Source organism: Chenopodium album, chromosome 7 (assembly GCF_948465745.1).
Source record: "Chenopodium album chromosome 7, dcCheAlbu1.1, whole genome shotgun sequence".
Taxonomy (NCBI): domain Eukaryota; kingdom Viridiplantae; phylum Streptophyta; class Magnoliopsida; order Caryophyllales; family Amaranthaceae; genus Chenopodium; species Chenopodium album.
Window position 1 is genome coordinate 1,237,716 of NC_137840.1, and position 25,688 is coordinate 1,263,403.

Here is a 25,688-nt window from a genome sequence, read left to right on the forward strand (position 1 = left end):
TGCCCCTTGACAGCTTCACTTTCTTCATCTTTCTCAACTAACATATCATCTTGGCTATCATTAGTTACCATCACATTTTCAGCACCTTCAATTTTGTGCATTTGTGCTTTGCTTAATTGCACAACAGGCAGACAATTATTGTCAGAGCTTGTACTGCTCTTCATGAGCCTCTTCCCTGTGCCAGAGTTCCTGATCTCCGAAATCTCATCTGATAATTTATTCAGCTTTCTTTTTAGCTTGCCTATTCTTTTCTCAGCATGAACTCGAACAGCCCGTGCATCAGATAGCTTGCCCTTTAGCTTAGCTTCCCTAAGCTGTAAGCCCAGAAGCCTAGCTTGGACATCGCGGTCTTCACCAACTAAACAATCACTGCCATTTCTCCTCATGTTCAATGTAAACTAATGCCAGACTATGAAGATTAATAGTTATGGCAGCAAAGCAAATACACTAACAATTTAAAAATAAACAAGACTAAGAAACCTATAATTTATAAAAAAAGAATGACAGGGAATAATAAACCTCCTCACTTATATGATGAATGGACTTTTCCTTATTCAGGTTCAAGACTCATTCCTCTGCTCACATGCAAACTAAAACAGCACTGATGCAATATAAAATCTAGCATGCAATTAATCATAAACAATGCAAAGATCAGAAATTGCCAAAAGGATATTATTATGCCACTATAATTTAATCTTGATTCATGCAACATTTCAATATTTATACCTCAAAAGACTACTAAGTAAGTTAATCACATAAGCATCTTTTAAAATATAAGCTATTTACATAGAACTTTCTAAAAACCAAAGTGTAAGCAATTAGAACCAACTAATAGCTCAAACTGACACTAAATGCTTATTCTAACCATAGATAATTATATATATTAATAAAGACAGAAACCTATAATATCAAACTAGCTACTAATCCAGAATTTCCTTATTAGAGACCCATCTTCTATCAATCTTTTGTTAAGTCTCCTTCATAAGTAACTATGCTATTATTTTCAAACAACGTACCTTTCCGATCAAACACTTCACATAAATCATACATATAAGTAACTTCAAAATAAATACCTTTTTCCGCACACTATATGTGTGCTCAAGTATAAATAAATTTTAAAACAACTTCTACCAATACTTGTATGTAAATTATACTTTAAACGCATAATAATTTTTTAAAACCATTTTTAGCCCGTTTTTATATTTTTTTTTTTTAAAAAAAATAAAAACTTAAAAAAATGCCTAACTCATATTGTTGATCAAACCAATTTAACAACACCTATCAACTAACCAACATAATAACCATAACACTACTTTTGTCCCTTCAATAATGGACCCAATTTACATCCAAGGCCCAATCAATATGCAATTGTCTACAAACCTACAAGCCTTTTCATTTCTACTTAAAAACATTCTACAATAAAAAATAATGCTAATCCCTTTGAATAACTAATAAACTATATTTACTTATAATACAACCTATGAGACACTTTACATTTAGCAACATTAGTATCACTTAATTTAAACAACAATGCAAACCTCCAATCCAACATCATTACATATATGCAAAACAAATACTTTATTTTTCCACATTGCCTCACCTCTAAACGAGAATTACACACTAAGCGTCAAACTAGCATCGCGCGCGTAGACCCCCCTAGTATTATTAAAACTTATAGGGACAACTTTTTGACGACATATGTCACTCCATGCCATAGTAAGCCATGTTATAATAAGATTTATTATGTGACACCACATCACTAGAAGAAAAATACAATAAGGCACCCCCATAAAGGCACCGGTTCAGGCCAAACCGGTGCCCTAAACCGGCCCAAATTTGGGCGCCATTTTACACAAATATAAAAGGCACCGGTTCAGACCAAACCGGTGCCAAAAACTAAAAGGGCACCGGTTTGAACCGGTGCCAATTGAACTGCTCCTTAATTTAAAGAAAACCGCTTAAACTTAAAAAAAAAAAAAAAAAAATTTCGGCCATATTAATACCAAACCCTATTATTCTCGCCGCTTCTCCCCTCCTCTTCTTTCCTACTCTTTCTCTCTCCTCTTCTCATCTCCTCCTTTGCCCTTTCTCTTCAGTCTTTCTCATCTCCTCCTTCGCCCTTTCTCATCTCCTCCTTCCCTTTCTTCATTCTCCCAAAGCTACCGCGTCTCCTTCTCCTTCAAGCTCACCACGAAGACCACCACGGCGAGCACATGCAACACCTCCACGGAGAGCACCAAGAACACGTCTCCTCCTCCCTCAATTTCAGGGTTTTTGTTTTCTGATTTTGATTTTTGATTTTTGAATTTTGTTTTTCGATTTTGATTTTCGATTTTTTCTGGGTTTTTTCGATATCAATTTCAATTTTTTTTTTCGTTTTTGTTTTATTTCAATTGATTTCTGGGTTTTTGATTTGTTCGTTTTTGTTTTTATTTTTATGATTTCTAGGTTTTTTTCTGGGTTTTTTTCATTTTTTTCTGGGATTTTGTTTTTATTTTTTCGATTTTGTTTTTTGATTTTGATTTTTGTTTTTCTTTTTTTTCGTTTTGATTTTTGTGTTTCGATTTTTACTTTCGTTGTCTTATTTTGATTTTGATTTTCGATTTTTTCTGGGTTTTTTCGATTTCAATTTTTTTTTGTTTTTGTTTTTATTTTAATTGATTTCTGGGTTTTTTTATTGTTCGATTTTGTTTTTATTTTTATGATTTCTGGGTTTTTTTTCATATTTTCTGGGATTTTGTTTTGATTTTTTGATTTCTGGGTTTTTTTCGATTTTGTTTTTAATTTAATCGATTTTTATTCGATTTTTTTTCTGGATTTTTTTATTTTTTTCGCAGCTTGTTTTGATTTTTTGATTTATGGGTTTTTTTTTTATTTTTGATGTTTTAATTGGCGCAGGTATACATAATCCAAGAATCAAGAATATGGGGATTTTTAGATTGTGATGTTGTAATATTTTTTTTTTTGATTTATATTGTATTTTTTTTTGATTTATTTATATGTTGTAATTTTTTTTGATTTATTAGTAATTTTTTTTATTGATCTATGTTGTAAAATTTTATTGATTATATATTAAACAGAATCGTTTATATTGATTGTGATGTTTGATTTATATTTTGTGTTTTTATTTAATTTAGTTTATTTAATTTTTAAGCAAAAAAACAAAAAAAAAAAAAAATGATTTTTGGGGGTTTTTGGCACCGGTTAACCGGTGCCAAAAACTTTGAAAAAAATTTTAGTGGGCCTTTTTGGCACCGGTTAACCGGTGCCTATTCCACCCTATGGCACCGGTTTAGTTTTTGGCACCCCTCACATAGGCAGCGGTTCAAACCGGTGCCTTAGACCGGGTTTGAACCGCTGCCAAATGCCTTTTTTCACCTAGTGCATGGATGATGACATGGCGCTACATATAGATATTTTCCTTTATACTCTATTGACTTATTAAGTACTTCATATTTGATTTTTTATTCCATAATTAATGTCACTCTATTACTCCGTACTTAATTGATATAAATGGTAACTTTTCATTAACTTGGAGAATTTTTGTCAACAACTATCTTTTAAGTTTACCACTTTTGTGAACAACTACCTTTTACTTTAGAATTTGTGAATAACTACCTTATATTGAGTTTTTAGTTTGATGTCACTACTAGTTGACAGATTCCATCAAAATTTACCCCAAATTGAAAACTCTAATCTAATTTGGGTGTTAAGTAGGCAAATCAAAAGTGAAAAACATTAATATGGTGTTTAAATTAACTAGGTATAACATTAAGGGTCTGTTCTCTTACGTTGAAATTTAGTTCAGTTCAGTTCAGTTCAGCTCAGCTCAGTTTAGTTCAGTTCAGTTCAGGTCAGCTCAATTCAGTTCAGTTCAGCTCCTAATTTCCTTCTCTTATAAAATATTCAGCTCAGATCAGCTCAGCTCAGCTCAGTTCAATTCAGTTGAGTTTAGTCAATGAGAACAGACCAGGTGTCTATAATAGGTTTTAATGGGGTCTAATATATGTATTTTTTTTTTTTTTTTTTTTTTTTGAGGGAAGGGTCTAATATATGTAATTAGAGTTAATTTTGTTTGAAATCGTTGAATGTGAGTCCCACTATCGAAAATTTTGATGGAATCCATCAAATGGTAGTGATATCAAAACAAAAAATCAATATAAAAAGGTTGTTCACAAATTTTAAAGTAAACGATAGTTGTGTTGCAAAAAAATGATAATTTAAAAGGTAATTGTTCACAAATATTCCTTAACTTGGATTCCAAAAGTTTTAAAACATATTTTGCCATCCCCATATTTGTTACTACTTTTTATTTTATTATTTAACCTTAAGATAGCGTATTCAAGATATTTATACAAACCCGAGGCATGCTATGTTCTTCTTCCTTCTATTTTAATGTTCTTCCCGTAATTTTCTTCTTTCTTTTTTATGATTCTTTATTATTATTATTTTTTTTTTAAAGAAAAGGGCAAACTTAAGATAAACGTTGTTGGCTCTCCATAGGATAGCCCAAAATTACAGACCGATGGCTGCCATCACTACTTAAGTTGATGGAGTCTAGCTAGTTGAAGAGAATTTATACAAATAAAGGAGGAACCAAAATATTACAACACTGGTTCAAAACATTTAGATTTCCTCTTGCATCTTTAGTTAAAAGGTCAGCCACGCTGTTCTTGCCCCTTTCTCCATAGTAGAGCTTGACCTCAGTTAGCTCCCTTAACTGTAGCCTGCAAGCATTTAATTTTGGTGTTAATAAACATTCTTTGTTGTCATTTAAACTTGCAGTCAGATTCAATTTGGCAGTTCTGCCATCCCCTTTCTTGTATCCGCAAGGGAAATGGCCTGGATTTCTGCTTTTTCAGCTGAAGCAGTATATCCCCTCCATTGAAAAGCTTCTTTCCAACTTCCCATATGGTCTCTGCACACACCTGCACATCCAGCTTCTTTGGAAATAGAAGAGTATGTAGCATCAACATTTATTTTTAGTGAATGAGGGGGGGAGGGGGGGGAGCCCAGTGTTGAGATGTGGGCTCTATTCTAGTATTCTGGTTTGAGGAGTAAAACCATTCACTAGCAGCCCGCAAACACTGAGTTGTGGATTTTTTGATAGGGGTGTTAAATTTTGAGAAAAGCCAGTTGTTTCTTCTTTTCCAAATCATCCATAAGGAGAAGCAAAAAATGTTCCAAGGCAGGTTATTTTGAGAAGGTTGTTTATTTTTTAGATTTTTGAAGATCCATGTTTGGAAAGATTCTTGAGTGAGTTTTGGGAAAGATTGGGGTGTTATTATTCACTTTCATTTTTCTCTCCTATTTCTTCTTCAACATTTTCTCTCTCTTCCTTTTTCTGTACCATTATAGATTTTATTGTTATTTTTGAAGAGATCATCAATGCAGGTAGTGAGAGTGAGAGATAACTCAAGTGGTTAGAGCTTCCCTCCCGATTTCAGGAGATTTAACGAGTACTCCACAATCTGGATAGGTTTTGTCAAAAAGGACCGAGGAGATCAAACAAGCCTTTTGTACAATTGAGTAGATGCAATTTGCGGCAGCATATGTTAAGCATTTCTTCAGAGCTAGAGTCATAACTTGATTGCCGAAACTAAGTCAAGATGATTGGCAATACACTAGAAAGTCTAGAATGCAGGAAGAATAAGAATGTAATACATTACAAATTATCCATGAACCTTCAACACAGCAAATAGAACTGATGAGCATTCATGGTATAACTTCCAACAATTCACTGCAACTAAGATGAGCCCTCTCAGATGGGATAGAGAGAACTATACATTAGTAGCATCGATGTATCAGCATATATATGCAATATTAAGACTGGCAATACAGAACCAGACAATGCTTAGTCTTCGGTTCTAATTAAATCTTTGCTAATCAAGTAACCATTAACTAACTGTGAGTGAGTGATAATATTTTCGCCAACATTTTAACAAGTCACTCGTACATTTATTTCAGATCAGAGAATTTATCAATAAAGAAACAGCCAAAGAATCAATATTCCTATGAAAATCAAACAAACCATTTTGAAATTGTAATTAACACATAATTGATTAATTGAATACATTGTTCTAGAAAAAATGCTACTGAAATGGTATTGCCACTAACCATTATCTTCTGAAGTAAAAATTTAGATTCTTCAGAGTTTGCACGACATATGATGACTATAATTACCGAAGCAGATAGATCCAGCTTAGGTGTAAATCGTGTAATACTGTAATAACCAAACAAGCTCATAACATATCAAAGATTCATATACCTTGGAAGTTGCAGAAGATGGTGGATTCCCAATCACCTTAAAACATGTGTATTGTAGAAAGTAGCACAGGACAAGCAGCTTCAAGTTATAGCCCCGCTCTAGCTTCAAAAATTACTAAAGATGCATAAATCACAGAGGAAATTCTTGAAATAGTCTTGTCTTGAACTCCAATAAAAAATTGACCTGAAAAAACATCAATGATACCTTCTCTTACATAGCTTAATAAGCACTAAAATAGCTTTCAAATCATGAAGTCGTTCAATACAATTAATTTTAAAAAATACTATGGAGTATATTACAAAATTTCACTTTTCAGCAATGACATTTCAATTAATCTCTGACTACAAAATTAAGGTAGCTACTCCTAGATCTCCTAAATCCTTAAGATCAATACTAGGTCGTTAATTATGACAATTTAATTAATCTTTGACTACAAAATTAAGGTAGCTCACTTCTAGATCTCCTAAATTCTTAAGATTAATACTAGGTAGTTAGTTTTTTTTTTTTTTTTTTTTTTAAAAAAAAAAAACAATGCTGTCATTTCTGAAGTGCATTATTATCTTTTAGGATAGCCATTCCTAAACGTATTACAAAAATTATGCTTCTTCAGCGTTTGCATTTGTAGGACTTAGAACCTGTTCTCTTTACCTGACAAGAAGTTTTTTGATCCAAATTTATAAAGGCCTGGTCTGGTGTGGTTTGATTTCACAATCAGACCAAACTTAAACCATATTATTACACTCATGTATAAGAAGAAACATTGTTAGATTCATCTTAATGTCATAATGTGCACTTTCTAAATATTTGATTTTCAAAATTTTATTAGTATACATTTAATAAAACTTAGTAATAAGTATATGAATATTAAAAGTTTTAGCCACATATGATATGATTTGGTCAGACTTTTACAAGGATGAGTGTAAATTTACAAATAAGTTGAATAGAACAAATTGTAAGAGGACTCTAATAACTAGAGCGGATTCATAACATACATTGCAGACTCGCATTATAACAAAGTTCGTATCAAAGAAAGCTATGTCATGTTACAGTAGTAAAAAAAACATTCATAAATATGCCTAATCTTGCACTCTCCCTATAGATTGACCTGACAGAAGCTGCAAAACCTCATTTCTAATCATATTAATTTTGTATGAATAGCAAAAACCTGATTTTCGTTATTAGAAACAACAATGTTCTATCTTTTGAAAACAATTTTTCTAGAAATCTTTCACTATTAAAGTTGCCTATTTATAAACTGCTCAAGATCCTGCATTAATTGTATTCTAATACTACTAGGTAGATTATATGATAAACCTATGCAGCAATGCTTTCATCTTCATCATTGTTAAAACTCTTTCTCATCTCTACAATACAATATGATCACTCTTTCGAGATAAAGTCTCAAAGCTTGATTCATAAACTAATCAATGACTTACTACATTACAGTATTTTAAACAACCATAATGCACATACATTGCCAAAGCCATAATGTGAGTAAGCAATATAACCTGGAGTATACCTCTTACTAAAATGGTTCGAATGGCACAAACTCGTTTCGCCTCAATTCATCGCCCGACATCCGGCCACAACCACATACACAATAAACAGTTCATTCATATACCCATTAATCCATCACCTCAGTCCAATCAAGTCTCATCCTCAGGCAGCCGGGGGATCGCGCTGCAAGAACTCCTCAACTGTTGAAGGAAACTCAATCCCGTCAAAACCCTCACCATCACCATTACCATGAACAAAAGCAGCCTTTCCTAATAGCAAATGAGCCAATCTAAAAGGTTCAATCTTTTCCTTTCTAAAATAACTAATCCACCCTTCTAATCTCTCCATTTCCTTCTTACATTTGGGACCCTTCACCCCAGCAATCTTCCCGAAAAACCCACTACCACAATGACAAGAATCACAAGTTTCCAATTCATAATCAGAATTTGAGTCACAATCAGATAACCCTAACCCTAGAAGTTCAATTAACAATCCAATTTCATCAAAATCTGTAATTTCTTCTTGGAGGGTTTCAGGTGGATTAATCAAAAGGGGTTTTTCTAGCAATGATTCTGCTTCATGGGTTGGCGGGAAATCTGATGAATTTGAGAGAAATTGAAGTGGTGTCTCACTGTCTTCTTCTCCTTCTTCAAGATTTGAAGATTGACGGTGAAGTTGAGTGGTATTATTATGAAGATAAATTGGGGAAGAGAGAGATTCTGTTGTAGAAGTATTGATTTCTAGAGTTTGAGAAAGCGTAGAATTTGGTTGTTCAAGTTTCAACCTTTTCTCAACTTGCTTGAGGGAAGAGAAGAAGTTAGAATGTAGCCTGCTCATTGCCTTCGACTCGGAGGGATCGCCAACGACGGACTTTGTATACTACGTAGCATTTTCTTTTTTTGTTTTTGATTCGGTAATAGAAAGACGTCCAATAATTTTTTTAATTTTTTTAGTTGGTGTTTAGAGAGTCATAGGGTAGGTGGTAATAGTCGATTCCAAAATCTATTCAAAGCGGGAGGAGAGCTCAAATCACTTGATCAATCCCTCACTCTCAAAGGCTTCCCATAATATGAAGGCACGATCCACCCTCTCCTCTTAAACTCCTACCATAGCAGTTTTTTTTTTTTTTTTTAAAAAAAAAAAAAAAATCAAGAATAACTTAAAAAAAATACAAAACAAGTCAAAAAGAAAAATACAAAAGCTCACTACAAGAATAACTTAAAAAACAAAACAAGCCAAAAAGAAAAACACAAAAGCTGACAATGTTAGGCTCTCGTGGCCAATTAATAAGTCGGAGTAATCCAAGAGCATGAGACCTTTCTAATTCTGCACTCAAAACGACTCAAAAGAGCATACTAGATATCACACAATAACCACCCCGAAGAAATGAGAATAGGTTTGGAACCAAGTAGCAAGGACAATACCGTAGAACAATTAGTGTACATTAGATCCCAATTGTAAGCTTTCCGAATACCCATTTAGAGTACCCAGAGACACACTTGTAATTCTGACAAGCCTTGGCACCGTCCCCAAAAACCTGCGAAGAATCAATCTTCCGAAGAATTAGTGTACATTAGAATTCGAGTATAAGCTTTCCAAAGACCCATTTTAGTGTCTACCCTTAACTTATTATTATTTAAACTAAATTAATGTATTATTTTAAGTTTTTATTATTAACTTTTCTTATATGTGATTTTATAAGGAAAAAAAAAATAAAAGAAAAAATATAAAGTTTTGGGAGGATAATTTTTATTGTGAATGCGACATATGTACTTTAGGGATGATTCTGATAATTAATTTAGCATTTACTATTTACTTATTTAGTATAGATTTCTAATCTTTATTTTTTTTCTCCAAAAAAAATTTCTCATTTTGTAACCACGCAAATAATAACCTATATCATTTCAAAGACCTACTATAAACTACTTCCTCCATCCTTAAAAGATAACCTCAAACAACTCTTTTTTTTTTTTTTTTTTTCCTTTGTTTAAAACAAAATGAAGATGTGAAGGGTTAATTTATAGATTAGTTGTGCCATATAGTCATCAACTCATGTGTGGTTAAAATGTTAGATAGATATATTACGTATATAGATAGGGTTTGTTGAGTTGAATTGTAATGTTTGTCAAAAAAGAATTGAATTGTAATGGTTCCTTGAATAGGTACTATACAATAATTATGATGGTGGACAATAAAATTGCGAACAATTGCACGTCCACGTGATGCAACATATTACCATAACCCATTTCAATCATTTCATCATAACTCCAATTTAATCTACTCCGTATGTTACGTGTAATAAACGTTGATCATAATATAAAAAATTTAAAAAGCATTTGAAACTATTATTAACATCCAATCTTTTTGGGGTATAAACTGATTTACATGACTTTGATTTTGTTACAGGACTAAATTTGGTCGGATAAGATAACTAAGTTGCCAAGATGAAGGTGCTAGATCTACTTGTTGTAGCTTCCATGCCCATTATCAAGCTTCTTCTCATCACCGCGATTGGTTCATTACTCGCCATAGATCGTGTTGATGTCTTGCGTGACACTTCGAGGAAGTACTTGAACAAGGTAATGTTAATATGTTTAGTTTTTGTTATAAATTTATATGAATTTCTCATTGTTGGATTATCGAGTTATATATATATATGGTCTAGTAACCGGAGAGGATCTATGTATCCCATTCTAATGCAACCGCGTTGATTTTCTGTGTGTTTAATCTTGTTCATTTTCTTGTTGGATAATTTAGCTTGTGTATTTTGTATACAACCCGGCTTTCGTGGGTAGCAGCTTGGCACAAACTGTGACTTATGAGAGCCTACGCACACTGTGAGTTACATCTACTATACTGTGTATCAGTGTATATGTTCGTTCATTCTTTGATATATGTTTCATTGGTTTTTTTGTTTAATTTCTTGTGTTCATTTTTAGGTGGTTTATGCCAGTAAATGTGTTGATCACAAATCTTCTAGGTTCGGCGCTTGGATGGGTACTCGTGAAAGTTACAAGAGCTCCAAGGCATCTAAAAGGCCTCATTATAGGTTCATCTTCTGCAGGTATATATATCGAAATAACATGCTAGATCGAGTCACATATATATAAATATATATATATATATATATATATATATATATATATATATATATATATATATATATATATATATATATATATATATATATATATATATATATCAATTTAAGATACTTGAATGAAGTTGTCAATGTTGTTTTTTTTTCAAGGTTAAGGTTGCATCCTTGAGTATAGGTTCTGTAAATAAGGCTTCTGCCTTAGAATTTACTATTTGAGTTTATCCGAATTAGGGAACTTGGGGAACTTGCCCATTATCATCATCCCTGCACTATGTAAAGAGAAGGGTGGACCCTTTGGCGCACCTGATGTTTGTTACTCTTATGGCATGGCTTACGCTTCACTTTCCATGGTGGTATGATTGCTAACTCGAACACTTGTACATATGAATGGTCATCACATCGATAGTGTAACTTGAAATAGGAATGTGATTATTGATCTCGGATTGAGAGAACACTTGTATGCTGTCATTATGTTGGTCTGTTATATTATTGCTTTCTGAACTGTCAACTCTGTCTGTGTGCGATCAAATGCTTCAGTTAGGGGCCATAATTTGCTGGTCATATGCTTTCAACATTGTCCGCCTATCTGCATTGGAGTTCATAGAGAAAGAAGTACCTGCAAATCGTACTGAAGTTAGTGATGAACTCAATGCGTCGACATCAGAGAGCTATGTAAAACCCCTTCTACGTAGAGCAAGTTATTCTCTAATGGATTTAGGAAATGAGGTAAAATTTTCAAGTATTAGTTTACAACTGTTTGATCAAATAAGCTATTAAAATCTGCTTTTATATGATATACTCCTTTTTATGAGTCAACAGGTTCCTTCCTCATCTAGTATAAAGAATTGGATAATCAAATTCTTAGACAAGATCAGTCTCAAGGAATTGTTGGCACCTTCAACTCTTGCAGTGGTATTTCCTCATCGCCCTTCCTCTTAATATTCCATCAATGTTCGTATATTCTATCCTCGCTCCAATTGTTAATTACAGTTACATGTAGATGCTCCTTGTTTTAGGATGTCCTAAAAGGCTGAAACAGTGATAATTTGCATTGATTTTTACTGTTATACAGAGTATTATGTTACTCACTTATTCTTTAATTTGTGAGTATGCAATCAGGCTATCTTGCCATATTTTTTTAGATGTCATACACTCACACGAGTATTTGTTTGTCATTCATGTATTTTTAACCATAATTGATTTCATTATAGTTACAAAATCCATGAACTATCACATTCGCTGTCATAGGTTAGCCTGCTAAAGCTAAATCTCTACTATGCTGATCGAGTAACTTTCTTATAATCATGCAGATATTTGGGTTTGTCATTGGAATGATTCCTGCATTACGCAATTTGCTTATTGGCAATGAAGCTGTCCTGCATATCATTGAGGACTCCATTTATCTGGTTGGGTATGTAGTGTTGTAGTCTATGAACATACACTCTTGAACTCTTATTTCATTTCAGTATATCAGATAATAATATCAATCTTTCTATGAAACTGCTATTACAAACAGAGATGCAGCTGTCCCGGCCATGACCTTAATACTAGGGGCAAGTCTAGTTGGAGGTATATATATTTAGAAACTCAATCTACCTCCAATGTTCTATGAAAATGATTTCAATCTAACAGGTGTAAGAATCAAGAAGTTCTGATAAGTCGGATGAATTTCAGGCATAAAAGGATCAAGAATCCAGCATAGTGTAGTCATGGGAATCATAGCAGTTCGGTATATATTTCTTCCATTGTTGGGCATCCTTATTGTGCGCGGAGCAGTGCATTTTGGCATCATCCAATTCAATCCTCTGTTTATGTTTGTTCTTCTTCTTCAATACGCAGTGCCGCCTGCAATGAACATTAGTAAGTAACATCACCTTTACAGCTTTACTGTGTTTGAATTTTGCTAATTTATACCCTTGGGATTATGGTCTTACGGTTAAACTTTTATTATTCTTCCCCAAAATGTTTCTATACTTTTACAAGGCGCATAATTATATATATTGAGCTTTCACCATTAATTACACTATATTATATTTTTACAAGACGTACAAACTCTATGAAAAGATCATGGAAGTACATTTTAATATCAATATATAAACTTGTTATGGATCAACAATCTTGAATGAACATATATAGTTATCGACATTGGATGTTATTTTCTTTGTTTCAAGTCTAAAGTTTACGTTCTATGTTACGAGCTGCTCATTATGGATTTTACTGCAGGTACAATGACAGAGATGTTTGGAACAGTCGAGAGTGAAAGTTCAGTAATAATGTTATGGACTTATGCTTTGTCCCCAATTGCGCTCACTCTTTGGTGCACTCTCTTCTTGTGGCTTGTATCTTCATAGTTCGAAAGCAAATTAAAGCTAGGTTAATGTCTACCTAGAATCTTTAGCTTTGATTGTAGTGTTGCTCTAAGAAATTTGAAGGAAAATTCAAATGTGCCAGTAAATTAGTTGTTTAAATTGTAAAAATGTTGCATGTATTGTCTAATGAGTCACCATTAATGTAGAAAAATTCTGTTGTAGTCTAGCTACTCAGGATACTCGGCTCTCACCCAAGAGACCTAGGTTCGAGTCCCGGCAACGGAATATATGTTTTTACCAAGGTAAGCTTGGTCTAGTGGTAAGATTGTCACCTTCCAACCTTGAGGTTCAGGGTTCAATCTCCACTAGAGACACTTTGAGGGTGGGGATCCCTTACACTTTGAGGGTTCAATCTCCACTGACCCGCAAATACCGGACCAAAAAAAACCATTAGGGTTGAGGTTCAGTGTACATGTATTTATTCAGGGAGTGTTCTTCACACTTTTCTGCAATTTGTGAGGTGAAAACTGAGAAGGCGAGAAGGCGGTTTAATCATCCCCTCTTCTAAGTACTTTATTTATGGGAAGTGAGGAAAAGATGAAAAGAGACAATAAGGACTTGTTCTGATTGACTAAACTGAGTTGAGCTGAACTTAACTTAACTTATTGGAGCGGAGCTGAAGAGAAGAGGCCCTAATTAAACATAATTTTTATTCTTCAACCTAATTCCCTAATTAAACATAATTTTTATTCTTCAACCTAATTTAATTAAATATGCATACAAAAAAATTACATGTCATAGTTCAAAACCATAATCGGATACCTGAAAATGGGGTAAAAAGAGAGAACAGGTCATTCTCATTCATCGTTTTTGGCAGCAATTACAACATCAGGAATGCACGCTCTGCAGTCGTTAAACTAGGCAACCCAAAAAATATAGAGGGCATTCTTAGCTATCATACCTGTACATGTTATATTAGGTTACTTAATGCATCCGTATCAAAGCATATGGAGTGCCTGACCAAACTAGAGCTCTGAATTACCAGCATTACTACATAGAACAAGTCATTATTCCCAACCAAGACAAGGGATCCAAAGAAAAACCTTCCCCTTAATTCTTCTTAGTTGGATCATTTTTTTGTGCGGGAGGATCAGGAGGTTTCTCCATCAAATCTTTCTCATCAACTTCGGTTAGCACTCTAAATTTTAGAATCTTGTGGAGGGATGTTACAGGCTTTATATGCTTGGATGAACCCGAATTCGGGTCAGCTGTACGATCATTCTTGAAACGCTTAGCTTCTGAAGGTCCTATTTCTTCATGAATTAAAGATGTCTTTTCTGCCAAAAATCGTAGAAATTACTGATAAGTCATTTACCAAATAATTAAAAAAAATTAATACGATACTTGTATTTCTTTGTTTAGATATACTCATATACACAAGTTGACAAGTAGAAGTAGGAGAACCATATAAAACAGCACAATCAATCTGTGCTTTCTTCAGTCGCATAAATGACAGTTCAAGTTGTGGTGTTCTTCCCATTTCAAAGTGGAAATAACAAAAATGTTCTTCAACTCAATATTGCTACATGACTTTCTAATGTTTTATTTGATGTTTATCCTTTAAGACTACACATAACAGAGGAAAATATAACTCACCATTCTCTGAAAAGATTAAGCATGTTCCGATTGTTTCTTCGTATTCTCCAATCTGCAAATGGTAGGATATTGTTACAAACTAAAAATATCTTCTAAAGTAGTAGGGGCTAAATGCCTAAATCCAAGAAAGTAATGCACTTGGCAGTTGGCAATGAAGCATGCTGAAAAGTTCACCATTTATTATCAACCATAAAAAAACAAATAAATAATAAATAAAAACAAAGCCTAGTCTGAAATTGAAGATCGAATTTTTTGTTTCTTGATCTAAATCTTTAGTTCAGCCATAGTTTAATATGTTGATTTTTTTAAAAAAGAAAAGAAAACAAAGGGATAACTTGGCCGGGAATCTGCTCCTACTGTATTCTGAGTCCTAGAAACAGTGAGATATAAGAGAAAATTGAATGCAAAATAACACAGAAATAGTATCTATAATAGTCCTTAACTGGACCATGCCCTTATACCCCATTAGATGAGGTGATCAAACACAATCAGGGCAAGATAACTTTGACCAAATTCAGGATGTACTTAACACGAGAAGAAAAATGTACCTTGAGCATTAGCAAGAAATCATAAGGATCAAGAGACTCACCAGCTTCAATTTATTCCCAATGGTCAGTACTGGATTCTGAGTATCCAAACCCTGCATCAAAATTCTACATATCAAGAAGATAAAAATAATACCTAAATACAACATTACACAAAATCAAAACTTAAATAGTATTGTCAACCTTAATTATAAGAATGATTTTCCATGCTGAAATGAAAAGGGGAAAAAACATAGAGAAGGGAGGGCCCACCTTAAGGACACCAAAAATAACTAGCCAGAATTTATTTTGCTGTAGGCGGGGTCTAAGATGATAGAGATCTACTACCCTGTTGTGTGTCTCATCTTATAGTTCAACCTCTCTTACTTTGACAAACTATTAACATTAACTAACAAAAGTACAAATAAAACCAATATGAACTACAGAAGAACAGTCTAGCAACAATAATGGACTATTGATGAGCTGTCTCTCGCCTTAATAGTTGATAGAAGAGGCGAGAGACAGCTTAGAAAAGGCCTCTCATCGCATGAAGAAGTGGAAGAATTGCCCCGAAGCGGAGGCTTCGTGAGAACGTGACACTACGTTATGGCAATTCGAGGCTAAGATTGAAGAATATCTTCAAGTGGGGGAGGTTTGTAAGACCCCTATTAAGCCATGTGTGGCATGGCGTGCTTGAACAAGGGGACACTACGGCTTGGCTAGGTGCTAGGCCTTGTATATATTACTATATGACCATATGGTGTGGTTAATAAGTAAATAAAGGCATATGGTTGCCTCTATATATTAGCTTGGTAAGCTAAGGTTCATTGGATGGACGTTGGACCCAAGGGTTGGGGCCAGTAGTCCGGACGTTGGACCCAAGGGTTGGGGCCAGTAGTCCATTATTGCGTGGCGTGTTCACTAGGTCTACTAGAGCAAAATAAAGCTCTATAGGGGGAAGATGTCTCTCATGGCTTGGTGCGGCCATGAGCGCGTCATTGGCTAATGCCATGATGCACGGTTCTAAGTATGGCGTGGGCTATCTAGGACTTGGGCACAAGGTTTTCTTGGTAACTTAGTGGGCTAAGTGATTTGGGTTTAAGCGAAAGCTCGTGGCGAGTCTTTGCTGGTACGTGGTCGGGGCTGCGAAGCGACGCGCCGGTTGGGCACCAGCGTCGGTGCGGAGCATTGCTCAATCAACGACACGGTACACCGAAGCGATGCGACGCTTGGTAGGGGTGTTCAAATCCGAGTACCCGATTTTTCGGGTACCCGAATTACCGGGTAGTTGAAGGGTCGGCCTATGTCCCGACCCGAGAAACTCGGGTACCCGGGTTTCGGGTACCCGAATTTCTCGGGTTGGGTCATAGGGTACCCGAATTCTTACCTTTCTTTTTAATCAAATGTTGATGTCGAAATTAAACATCTAATTGCTTGCTAATGTTGCCAAATAGGCAAATACAGAAACAAGTTCAAAAACATCTCAAGAACAAGGCTTCTGCCACATTGATAAATTCAATATTTCTAACAAAAAAACAAAGATGAATATGTGATATAGCTTGTTGGCATTGATATCAAGACAAGTAGCCTGCTGGACACTTGGACCATGATCTAATTTCAAATAGATATGCTATTGATCAATAAATTAGACTACATTTTCCAAAAATCAAAATCAAAGTTCTTAAAATCAATATCCAATTATGAAAACAGCAATGTTCAATCATTTTGACACGCAGTTGAACACTTAAAAAGCGACTTACCATATAATGAAGAGGTTGGGGAAGAATATTACTAAGATCTGAAAATTTTAGTACATGTATATATGAAATTGAAAAAAAAAAATAACTTTAATTTTATGCATATTTAATTTAATGGAGATATTGCAGTGTAGTTGTGGCGGTGGGATATGCTGAAGAAGAAGAACCACATGAGAGATACAGAGAGTGGCTGGAATACAAAGGAACAAACTAGAGGATAGAGAATTAGATAGGTATAGCGGCTGAATAGTTTGTGAGGAATAGCATAACGTAGTACGAAAATGAAACCCTAAATCTAAGTGGGCAGGCTGGTTGGGGGAGTAAGAAATTTTTTTTTTAACGGGTATCCGGGTACCCGAGAATAGCAAAGCTTGTCCCATGTCCCAGCCCACGAAATTGTTATTTTAACGGGACGGGTACCCGACCCGAAAAAAAAGAAAAAATGTTAATTTCCCATCGGGTTTTTTGCGGGTCATCGGGAAATCGGGACGGGACAACCGGGTCGGGTTTTTTGAACACCCCTAACGCTTGGGCACTAGTGCGGTGTTGCGAAGCAACGCGGCGCTTGGGCTCTGGCCGGTGCTGACGAGGCAGCACGTGGGTGCAATGCCTAGTGCGAGTTAGCACTGATGTTGGAAGTTATTCCGTATGTGAAGGGATGCTATGGAATGCGAAGCAAGGCGTTGGTTGGAGCTGGATGACAGTTATGTGAACGGTTACAATCTATGGATAAGGATTGGATGCTTAGCCAAGGCGAAGCAACACTTCACAATGTGGATGACAGTTTATGGGCAAAGGCATTCTGAATGGAGAAAAGAGACACGAGTGATGATGGTGGCGATCCGCGACGGATTGGTTAGGATTGATGACTTGTATTAGATTATGGTTAATTGCATGAGTGGCATTTGGCATGCATGCGTGATTAGTGTATATTATGCGCCACGTAGCATAATATCACATAATGGAGCATACATGTGAGATGATTCTGTGATTACAATTGACCACATAAGGTAACGATACACTTATACACTCTTGTATGCTAAGTAATTCAAGTGAGTGAGACAAAAAAAGAATTAGAGAAGAAGATAATCTAATCAACTTCTATGCCAAAAGAAAAAACTTTGCACTATGCACAGCAGATAAGCTAAAACTTGAGGGGAAAACAGCCATATATCTCATTAACCATATAAATTGATGCGTGATATATTTTCTGGAGATTTTCAAAATGAGAAACTCCAAAAAGCTAGCATAAAAATGGCCCAGACACATTTAATCCCATTGATTCATATTCTTACAGGGATACATAGAGTACGAAATATTTTGTCTTCATACAATTGTATAATGTCATAATCAGCTATCCTACTCTACTAACAATTCATGTATTGATAATTTAATCAATCTTCCTTATTGATATATGGCTTCTTCTCCATAAGTCATTCAGACAGGATTCTTGCAAGACAAGATATAATTGTCCAATAAAGCTTACATAACTTACAGATAAAATGTATGGTTCATTTGGAGGAATGTCAACTTGGCCACAAACCGCGTCAAGATCGAGCAATACATACTCTTCTTCCTGATTGCAATCAATATTTGCATTATCTATCTCCATAATCTACAAGGCAACAAAGCACATTGTCATAAGTTGTAAAGTAACTGAAGTAGTAAGCTTCAAGGACTAAGAATGAAACTTGATAACTTATTTTAGGATAAAAGATATGTACACAAAATTTCTCCATATTAAACTTCGTCTTAGGAAAGCCATCTGACCGACATTTCGAAATGATTTCTAAAAAATAATCATTTCTCTTCTCATATGGATTGAAAAACATAAGATCAAATTTGGCATCATCTCACTAGCTTTTTAAAACTCCCTCAGATGCAAAATAGTCCTAAATTACAAAAAATTCTCACAAGTGTTCACTGACGCATTTCAACAAACAGGTTCTGGGCATTCCACAAAAGTCTGATTTCTTCTTTCTAGAGAAACAAGGAAACACTGTCAAATTGTTCAGTTCATCAACTCAAGTAATCTTCAAAATAATCCCACTACAATTCCAACTTCAATCAAATAGTTCAATTTGATCCCAACATTTGCTGAATTATGCCCTTTAGTTCTTGATCATATCATGATAAATTCTTGAAATTGGAATTGGGATATATGGAAAGGAAATAAAAAGAAAGAATAGGGAAAATTATACGGAGTATAATATTTTCTTCATCAAAATTTCAAAACTCGGAACTAACCTGAATATTTAGGGCAATCGCAATTTGTGCTTCTGGATTTTGGGAATTGTATGCTCCCGCAAATTTGCAGAGAAAGGGAGGGGAGAGTATCACATAGCACCTTGGGAGTTTGGGATGAATAAAATGTAAATTAGAATAAACTTAGGGCCTATTGTCTTCGGCTTAATTTCACTTCACTTGAGTTCACTTCTAATTTCCTTCTTTTATAAACAATTCATTCCAATTCTATCAGTTCAGTTCAGTTCAACTCACCTCGGTTCAGTTCAGTTCAGTAAATCAGAATAGGCCCTTGGTCGTAGCTCCAACCCTCCAAGACATACTGCTTATATTGTTAGACCTTAGACATAATCAACTCTTAAGTCTCCAAGATACACGAGCTTAGTTCAATCCAACTAAAGGTGGGTCGTGGGCATAGGTTGAGCCAGCATGAGGGCCGATTGGGTATGACATGAGTTAATCACTAGTTCAACATGCATGAGAGGCACGTCAATAAGCCATGTGAGGTGCATGTATAATTGTATATCAGTTTAAAAATTTGACACAAGCACACACTAAGTTAGCACGTGTGTTGACTTGATTACCTCGAACAATCCACCAACAATATAAAAATTCCTTTATCCTAAGGAGGCTTGCACAACACATGATGGGTCAGGCTATACATGCAGTTGCGTGCCTACACAATAAAATAACCAAAAAAAAAAAAAAAAAGTAGATGAAAAGATAAATGTTAAAATATTAGGTGAATGGGAATACATGAGTTAACGTGTTCGGTATTCTTTTGATATTTATTTGTTAGATTAGAAAACCTTAACATAAGCCCTAAAGCAAATCGGATTAATAGAAGTTCCCCATCATTTGGCATTTGCGCCAGCAAAGAATTACTCCTTATGAAATTAACAAAGGATTGAACGCTCATAATCAGTTACTAACTTCGCCAAACAGTTACCCCAGTTCATTAGGGTGAAATGTCTTAAACATCCACATTGGACAACGCAATTTGACTATCTTACCCCTTGATTTTTTTATTACTCGTATTTTTTAGTTCACAAATTCTTATATGAGGCTACTTCGTCAATGATAAAGACTTAAAGGGGTTATCAGTCAGTGTTATAGGGGTTATTTGGTCGATATTGTAGGGGTTATTCAGTTAGTGTTATAGAGGTTATTTTTATTCTTTTACAAGCGGTCACACGGTGTGGTCAATCACACACAATACAAACTGTTTTTTGGTTAATAGGAAAAAGGGCCTATTGTTCCAAAACTTCTCACATATCCCCCCGACCCGAGTAGGTAATTTTATCATTTTATATTTATTTTAGTAGGTAAGATGAAGTGTCCTATCAGATCGAAACCTCTCACAAGTCAATACGACCTGGGCTGCCGGCTAGAAGATTTGAAAAAATAAGAGTATGTAAGAAAATTTCATACTTTATGGGAATTGAATCTCTAACTTCATAGTTAAAAAGTGCTCTCATTTCCACTCTATCAAACTTACCTCCATGTAGGTACTTTTGAAGTTTTGATATACTAGTACTTCTCGTTTGGTATTCTATTGTTTCTCGTTTCATACTCCGTAATTTTTTGAACAAAAATATCGTGAGTTCCTCAATATTGCCAATTTGCGATCAGCAGAGCCCAAAATTAGTGAATCAAACCCTAAATTGAACCAAAAAAAAAATCAATAAATATGTCTGAAATTGAATCCTCAATCACAGAATTGCATAATGCTGCTACTGCTGATCATGATGATCTAAAACAGAAGAACGACAATGATGAAGATGTGCTCAAATTCATGGATTCCGTTGATTCTTACCTTCTTTTACTCGATGAACTCTCCTCCACTCTTCGTCAGGTTCTATTTACTTACTTTGATTTCTCAATTCCTAATTTACTTTTTCATCAACTTGTATATCTGCTATCTTCTGCTAATTACGTTTCAATTTCTTGTTATAAATTGATTGAAAATCGAGGATGAATTTCTAGGGACGAAATTCGATTAATTTCTGCTCTATTGCAATTTATTGATTTTCTATTATAATTAAAACTTCAAATGTCTGTGTTTATCAATTTGTTGATTTTCTATTGTATGCAAATTGGGAGGTTTTTTTTTTTTTTTTTTTTTTTTTTTTTTTTTTTTTTTTTTTTTTTTTTTTTTTTTAAATTCCTTTTTACAGATTAATGTTTCTGAAAATGCACTCTTGTTTGTATTTTAGCTGTTTACTAAAGCTGTGGCAAGTTCTTGTTGATTATAATGGAAATATACTTTGTATATTACATTAGTTTGGAACTTGAATGATGTGTAAACAACTGAGGTATCGATTATTCAATTGTTATTGTAATGTCATGCTATGGTGTCTAGATTATCGGCGATTCTCCACAGTGATGATCTAATCGAATATCACCACTCCTAGAATAAAGCCCTTTACAATAGGGGTGAGGTTGGTGCAATCAATAGAGGAAGTGTGGTCTTATGTTTTTGCTTACTTAACCCTGTTGTCTCTTGATTATGATATTGTGTTGTTTCTGTTTTTGATACTTAAGCTTACAACACGTTGGTTTCAGGGATGGTTTGATTTTGCTAGTGCTCGTTATTCCATGGGAACTTCACGCGTCAATAGTGTTTTATTGGACCTTAAAGAACACTCAGCTGCCACTCGTTTGGAAGTAGAAATGGGTGATGGTGAGAGTTTGAAATTTTACTATCATGAATTGGCAATTTTTTTTGATATGTTTGAGTATCTTAAGCTGTCAGAGATGATATTGAAATTGGATAGAAATATTGGACAGAAGAGAGGAGTCAGGGATACAATATGCATGTATTGTTTTCAGATGGTGATCTGAAAAGAATTGTTTCAATTAAATGTAGAAATGACGGTTCTAGACTTCTAGTACTAGAAAATATGCTAGTTATTTGCAGATTGAAGCTTAGTATATTTCTTTGGTACAAACTTTCTTAACAGTTTCATTTAACAAGTCTAGATATTTGTTTTTAAACTTTCAATATTAAATTGTTGCAGAACCACATTTTACTCTCTGCAAGTGGGTATCCGAGGATGCTGCAGATTCTGAGAAAATGAAAGAAGGAAATAGCGGGTTACAGCAGAAATCTGAAAGTATGCGCCAGCGACACAAAGACGTATCTCAAACAACAGGTAATAAACTTAGGTCACTTTATATGAACTGGTGAGCTTGAGCAATATGTTTTGTGTAATGTGAAACACTATCTGTTAAAGTGTTTATTAAGGATTTGGCTGGATCCTCGTTTCTAAATATTAGATTTAACGGCTTTAAAATCATTTTGTATCCTACAGATGTTTGTGTGCTGTTTCTTGTATCCTTTCTGGTTGGGTCTAGCTGTCCAGAGAGATTTACTGATAGTCTCCTTGTTGTTTGTCTGGATAGCCAAGGAAGATAGCTCGCCAAGTGGATCATCAAATCCTTTTGCACAGGTACAGAAGGAAAGATCAAAGTCACTTGCTGTTTTCGGCTCATTAGGTTCTCCTAAATTGGGAGCTGCTCAACTTTCATTTGAAACAGGTTTGAATGTTCTCTTCGTTTCTTTTTACTCATCACCTGTTCTATGAACTTTTAACATCTATTATAGCAACTTTTTGTTTTCTTGTAATAATATACATCTTATTTTTCTAACATACAGCCTTGGAAAAACTGGTTGAGATAGCAAACATGCGGGCATCAATGCTACATGCTTTCGAACAAGTACATCAACGCATAGATGGCATTGAGGACTAGTACAAGTCATTCGGTATCAATTCTAAATTTCATATGGTTGATCCTTTACAGTATTTGATCTGGAGTTGTCAAATCGGATCACCTTGTCTGTTTTTTCCCACTAATTAAGCTCCACATACACTGTCATTTTTCTTTAATGTTCTGCTCTCTCTTTTTTTTTTTTGGATTTCTTTCTGCTTTGACCTTGTGCATTTTACAGTGTTCTATAAGTTTTATGACCTTTTGCATTTTACTCCACTAGTATAATTTTTTTTAATTGTTTCTAAAAACTGTTCAGCTGTTCTGCTCCCTTAAATTTCTTGTTTCTTTACTTTGTGCATCTTATCTTTTTTTACTAAGATTAGCTGAAGGATCAAACTCTTGAGGTGGAGCTAGCACCTGTGTTGATGAAGTTGCTAAAAGCTCCCTGAAGAAATTTTCTCAAAGCCTCATCTTGTACAATTAGCCGAACTGTAGCCGGAAGTAGTATTGGTTTAACACATTGCTCAAGAATCAAAACCCAACTGTAGGTAGACTTGTTCTAGTCAAAGTATCTTTTACGGAGTATTTATTGCCTTTCTCACCCAGTGTCTCCTGCCCATGACCAACTAAATGTTTAACTTCTTTTTCAAAGCCTGACTTCTTTCAGAACTGTTCTTAGGCCCTCAACTCATGATAGTAACTTGCAGCCTCTACCCAATGAATTCCTAATGTTTAATTGGAAAGCTCAGATTAATTTAGTAAATAGGGTTTGCGTCTGTGATCATGAGCTCCTCTTAGTCCTCCCAGCATGAAGTGTAACAGGCTAACAGCTCTACTGATCAGGCTCCCAACAGGACTTAAAGTCTTAAACCTGTGGTACCTGTGATTTAAACCTCAGTATGACTGTGGGAACTCTACTGCAATGTCTCCATTTCTGGTTTTGAATTTACTCTTGAATCTTGATACTAGCATACATAAATCACAGAATATGGAAGTAGGCAAGTAAAATAGAGCTAAGGGATAATGAACTTTGTTAGGTACCTCTTCATTATTTCCAAGTTGTAAGCAACTGAAGAATTCTTTTGGATTGTCAACTTGGATAGACCTAGGAAGGTGTTGTTTGGGAGGAAATTAGTGGCCAAACCTCAAAGAGATTCTATCAACTGATTCACCTCAAAGATAACGGTTACATTGGAAACATTCTCATCCTCTTTTCTTCTTCCTGCTTATGTTTACCAAACTTTAGAATTTACTCCTATACCTGGATGATTGGTAGTTTAGTAGTGAGTCCAGAAAATAACACTGACAGTGCCCCTTTGAATAACTTGGTGATATCCTTTGTTAAAATTTGCATTAAGTAGCATCATAAGCATTGGTGGTGTCCTCTGTTTCTCAGGATTCCTTATGAAAATGTAGTTGGCTCATGGTTAGACTATTCACTTTAAATTTTGGACCTTCAGCTAACAAAACGTATTTTCTTTGCTAGGTTTGTTCAATCTTGTTGGAGGAATTGCCTCAAGATTCATGACAGCACCTCTATCTTGTTTTTGGGTACACCTAAGAATTTGTAAGATGTATGACAGCTGAATGTGTTGTGTGACCATCAAGTTGACTTCCCTTTGATTCAAGCATCATATGCAGCTCATACATTTGATTTCTGAGGTGCAGCTACAGATTTGCAGGAGCCCTCTTATCGGGACTGAATGGGATTGAGTTGTGGTTGTCAAGTTTTGGTCGAAGGATCAGAATTGTTGAGAATGTGATTTTCCGTAACAATACTTAGCTTGGGTTGCAACCTAAGACAGAATAACTACTGCTTTTTCATTAAATCAAATAATGGCTACTTTTGAAGTTGGGTAACTTTTAGGAATTTAGCAAAACATTCACAATTCTCCTTAAAAATTCAATCTTCTTCCATCTTCAGTGTATTGAACTTCCTTCATTTGTGAATCATACGAAAAATTAATTTTATTTATTAAATTTAGATTTCAGTAAATGCTGTAGTATTACAAGTATATACACTATGTATATAGGAGTAATAACTAATAATGACCTAAAGTAAAGTTCAAAATAAGTCGAGGTTGGAAGGCATTATGGTAGGAGAGTAGGTATAATTTTTTTTTTTTTTTTTTTTTTTTTTTTTTTTGCATGTTCACGTATGTTACTTGTTCCCTATTGCTAGGGATCATCATGGAAAGATACCCCTGGAAGCTGAGATTTTTAAACAATAGGCTATTCTTGCATATTTTGAAGTAATCAAAAATAGTGAGCAATGGTTGCACAGACAATTGTATGACTAGGCCATATGCACAACTTGAACCATTATGTAGCCTAAAATGATGATGATGGCAGCATAATCAAGGCGATCTATGAATTTTACCCCACCCTTTTTTCAAGTTTTCCTTTTGAAATAAGTCGAAGAAACTAACATGTAAAGAGGATAATTTACGCAATATTAGAAGTGTACAAAATAGCTTAATAGCAAGGTATAAAATGTACTACCTCTGGTTTTTATTACTCGCAACAGAGAAATATTTTTTCTCACAAATAGTATAATCTCATGAGTTTAGCTCTTATGTGACCTTCCTATACCCCTTGGAGACTCCCTCCTCTCGGTTC

The 25,688-nt window shown here is 34.7% G+C and overlaps 4 protein-coding genes across 6 annotated transcripts; 2 read left to right on the forward strand and 2 right to left on the reverse strand.

Annotated features, from left to right (window-relative positions):
- Positions 1-5,942: 5,942 nt before the first annotated feature.
- LOC145640766 (uncharacterized) lies at positions 5,943-9,035 on the reverse strand. Of its 2 annotated transcripts, none has more exons than XM_081692000.1 (2): positions 7,788-9,035; positions 5,943-6,370 (listed from the first exon to the last, which is right to left on the reverse strand). In XM_081692000.1, the coding sequence occupies exon 1, from the start codon at positions 8,600-8,602 to the stop codon at positions 7,928-7,930; it is 675 nt and encodes a 224-aa protein (XP_081548126.1). In that variant the 5' UTR covers positions 8,603-9,035; the 3' UTR covers positions 5,943-6,370; positions 7,788-7,927. The 2 variants fall into 2 exon arrangements, with proteins under 2 accessions (XP_081548126.1, XP_081548125.1); XM_081691999.1 differs by having other exon boundaries at positions 5,944-6,451.
- A 1,106-nt stretch (positions 9,036-10,141) lies between these two features.
- LOC145640767 (protein PIN-LIKES 3-like) lies at positions 10,142-13,565 on the forward strand. The gene is made up of 10 exons (XM_081692002.1): positions 10,142-10,344; positions 10,523-10,602; positions 10,705-10,829; positions 11,097-11,218; positions 11,403-11,591; positions 11,685-11,777; positions 12,176-12,276; positions 12,382-12,434; positions 12,540-12,725; positions 13,089-13,565. The coding sequence occupies exons 1-10, from the start codon at positions 10,210-10,212 to the stop codon at positions 13,214-13,216; spliced, it is 1,212 nt and encodes a 403-aa protein (XP_081548128.1). The 5' UTR covers positions 10,142-10,209; the 3' UTR covers positions 13,217-13,565.
- Positions 13,566-14,003: 438 nt separating this feature from the next.
- Positions 14,004-19,515, reverse strand: LOC145640768 (uncharacterized). Of its 2 annotated transcripts, none has more exons than XM_081692004.1 (5): positions 19,359-19,515; positions 18,607-18,726; positions 15,420-15,470; positions 14,831-14,882; positions 14,004-14,511 (listed from the first exon to the last, which is right to left on the reverse strand). In XM_081692004.1, exons 2-5 carry the CDS (start codon positions 18,721-18,723, stop codon positions 14,285-14,287), a joined length of 447 nt encoding a protein of 148 aa, XP_081548130.1. In that variant the 5' UTR covers positions 18,724-18,726; positions 19,359-19,515; the 3' UTR covers positions 14,004-14,284. The 2 variants fall into 2 exon arrangements, with proteins under 2 accessions (XP_081548130.1, XP_081548129.1); XM_081692003.1 differs by having other exon boundaries at positions 18,598-18,726.
- A 1,320-nt stretch (positions 19,516-20,835) lies between these two features.
- On the forward strand, positions 20,836-25,040 carry LOC145638771 (uncharacterized). The gene is made up of 6 exons (XM_081689782.1): positions 20,836-21,210; positions 21,921-22,038; positions 22,376-22,510; positions 22,761-22,895; positions 23,014-23,121; positions 24,556-25,040. The coding sequence occupies exons 1-5, from the start codon at positions 21,046-21,048 to the stop codon at positions 23,106-23,108; spliced, it is 648 nt and encodes a 215-aa protein (XP_081545908.1). The 5' UTR covers positions 20,836-21,045; the 3' UTR covers positions 23,109-23,121; positions 24,556-25,040.
- The last annotated feature ends 648 nt before the right edge of the window (positions 25,041-25,688 follow it).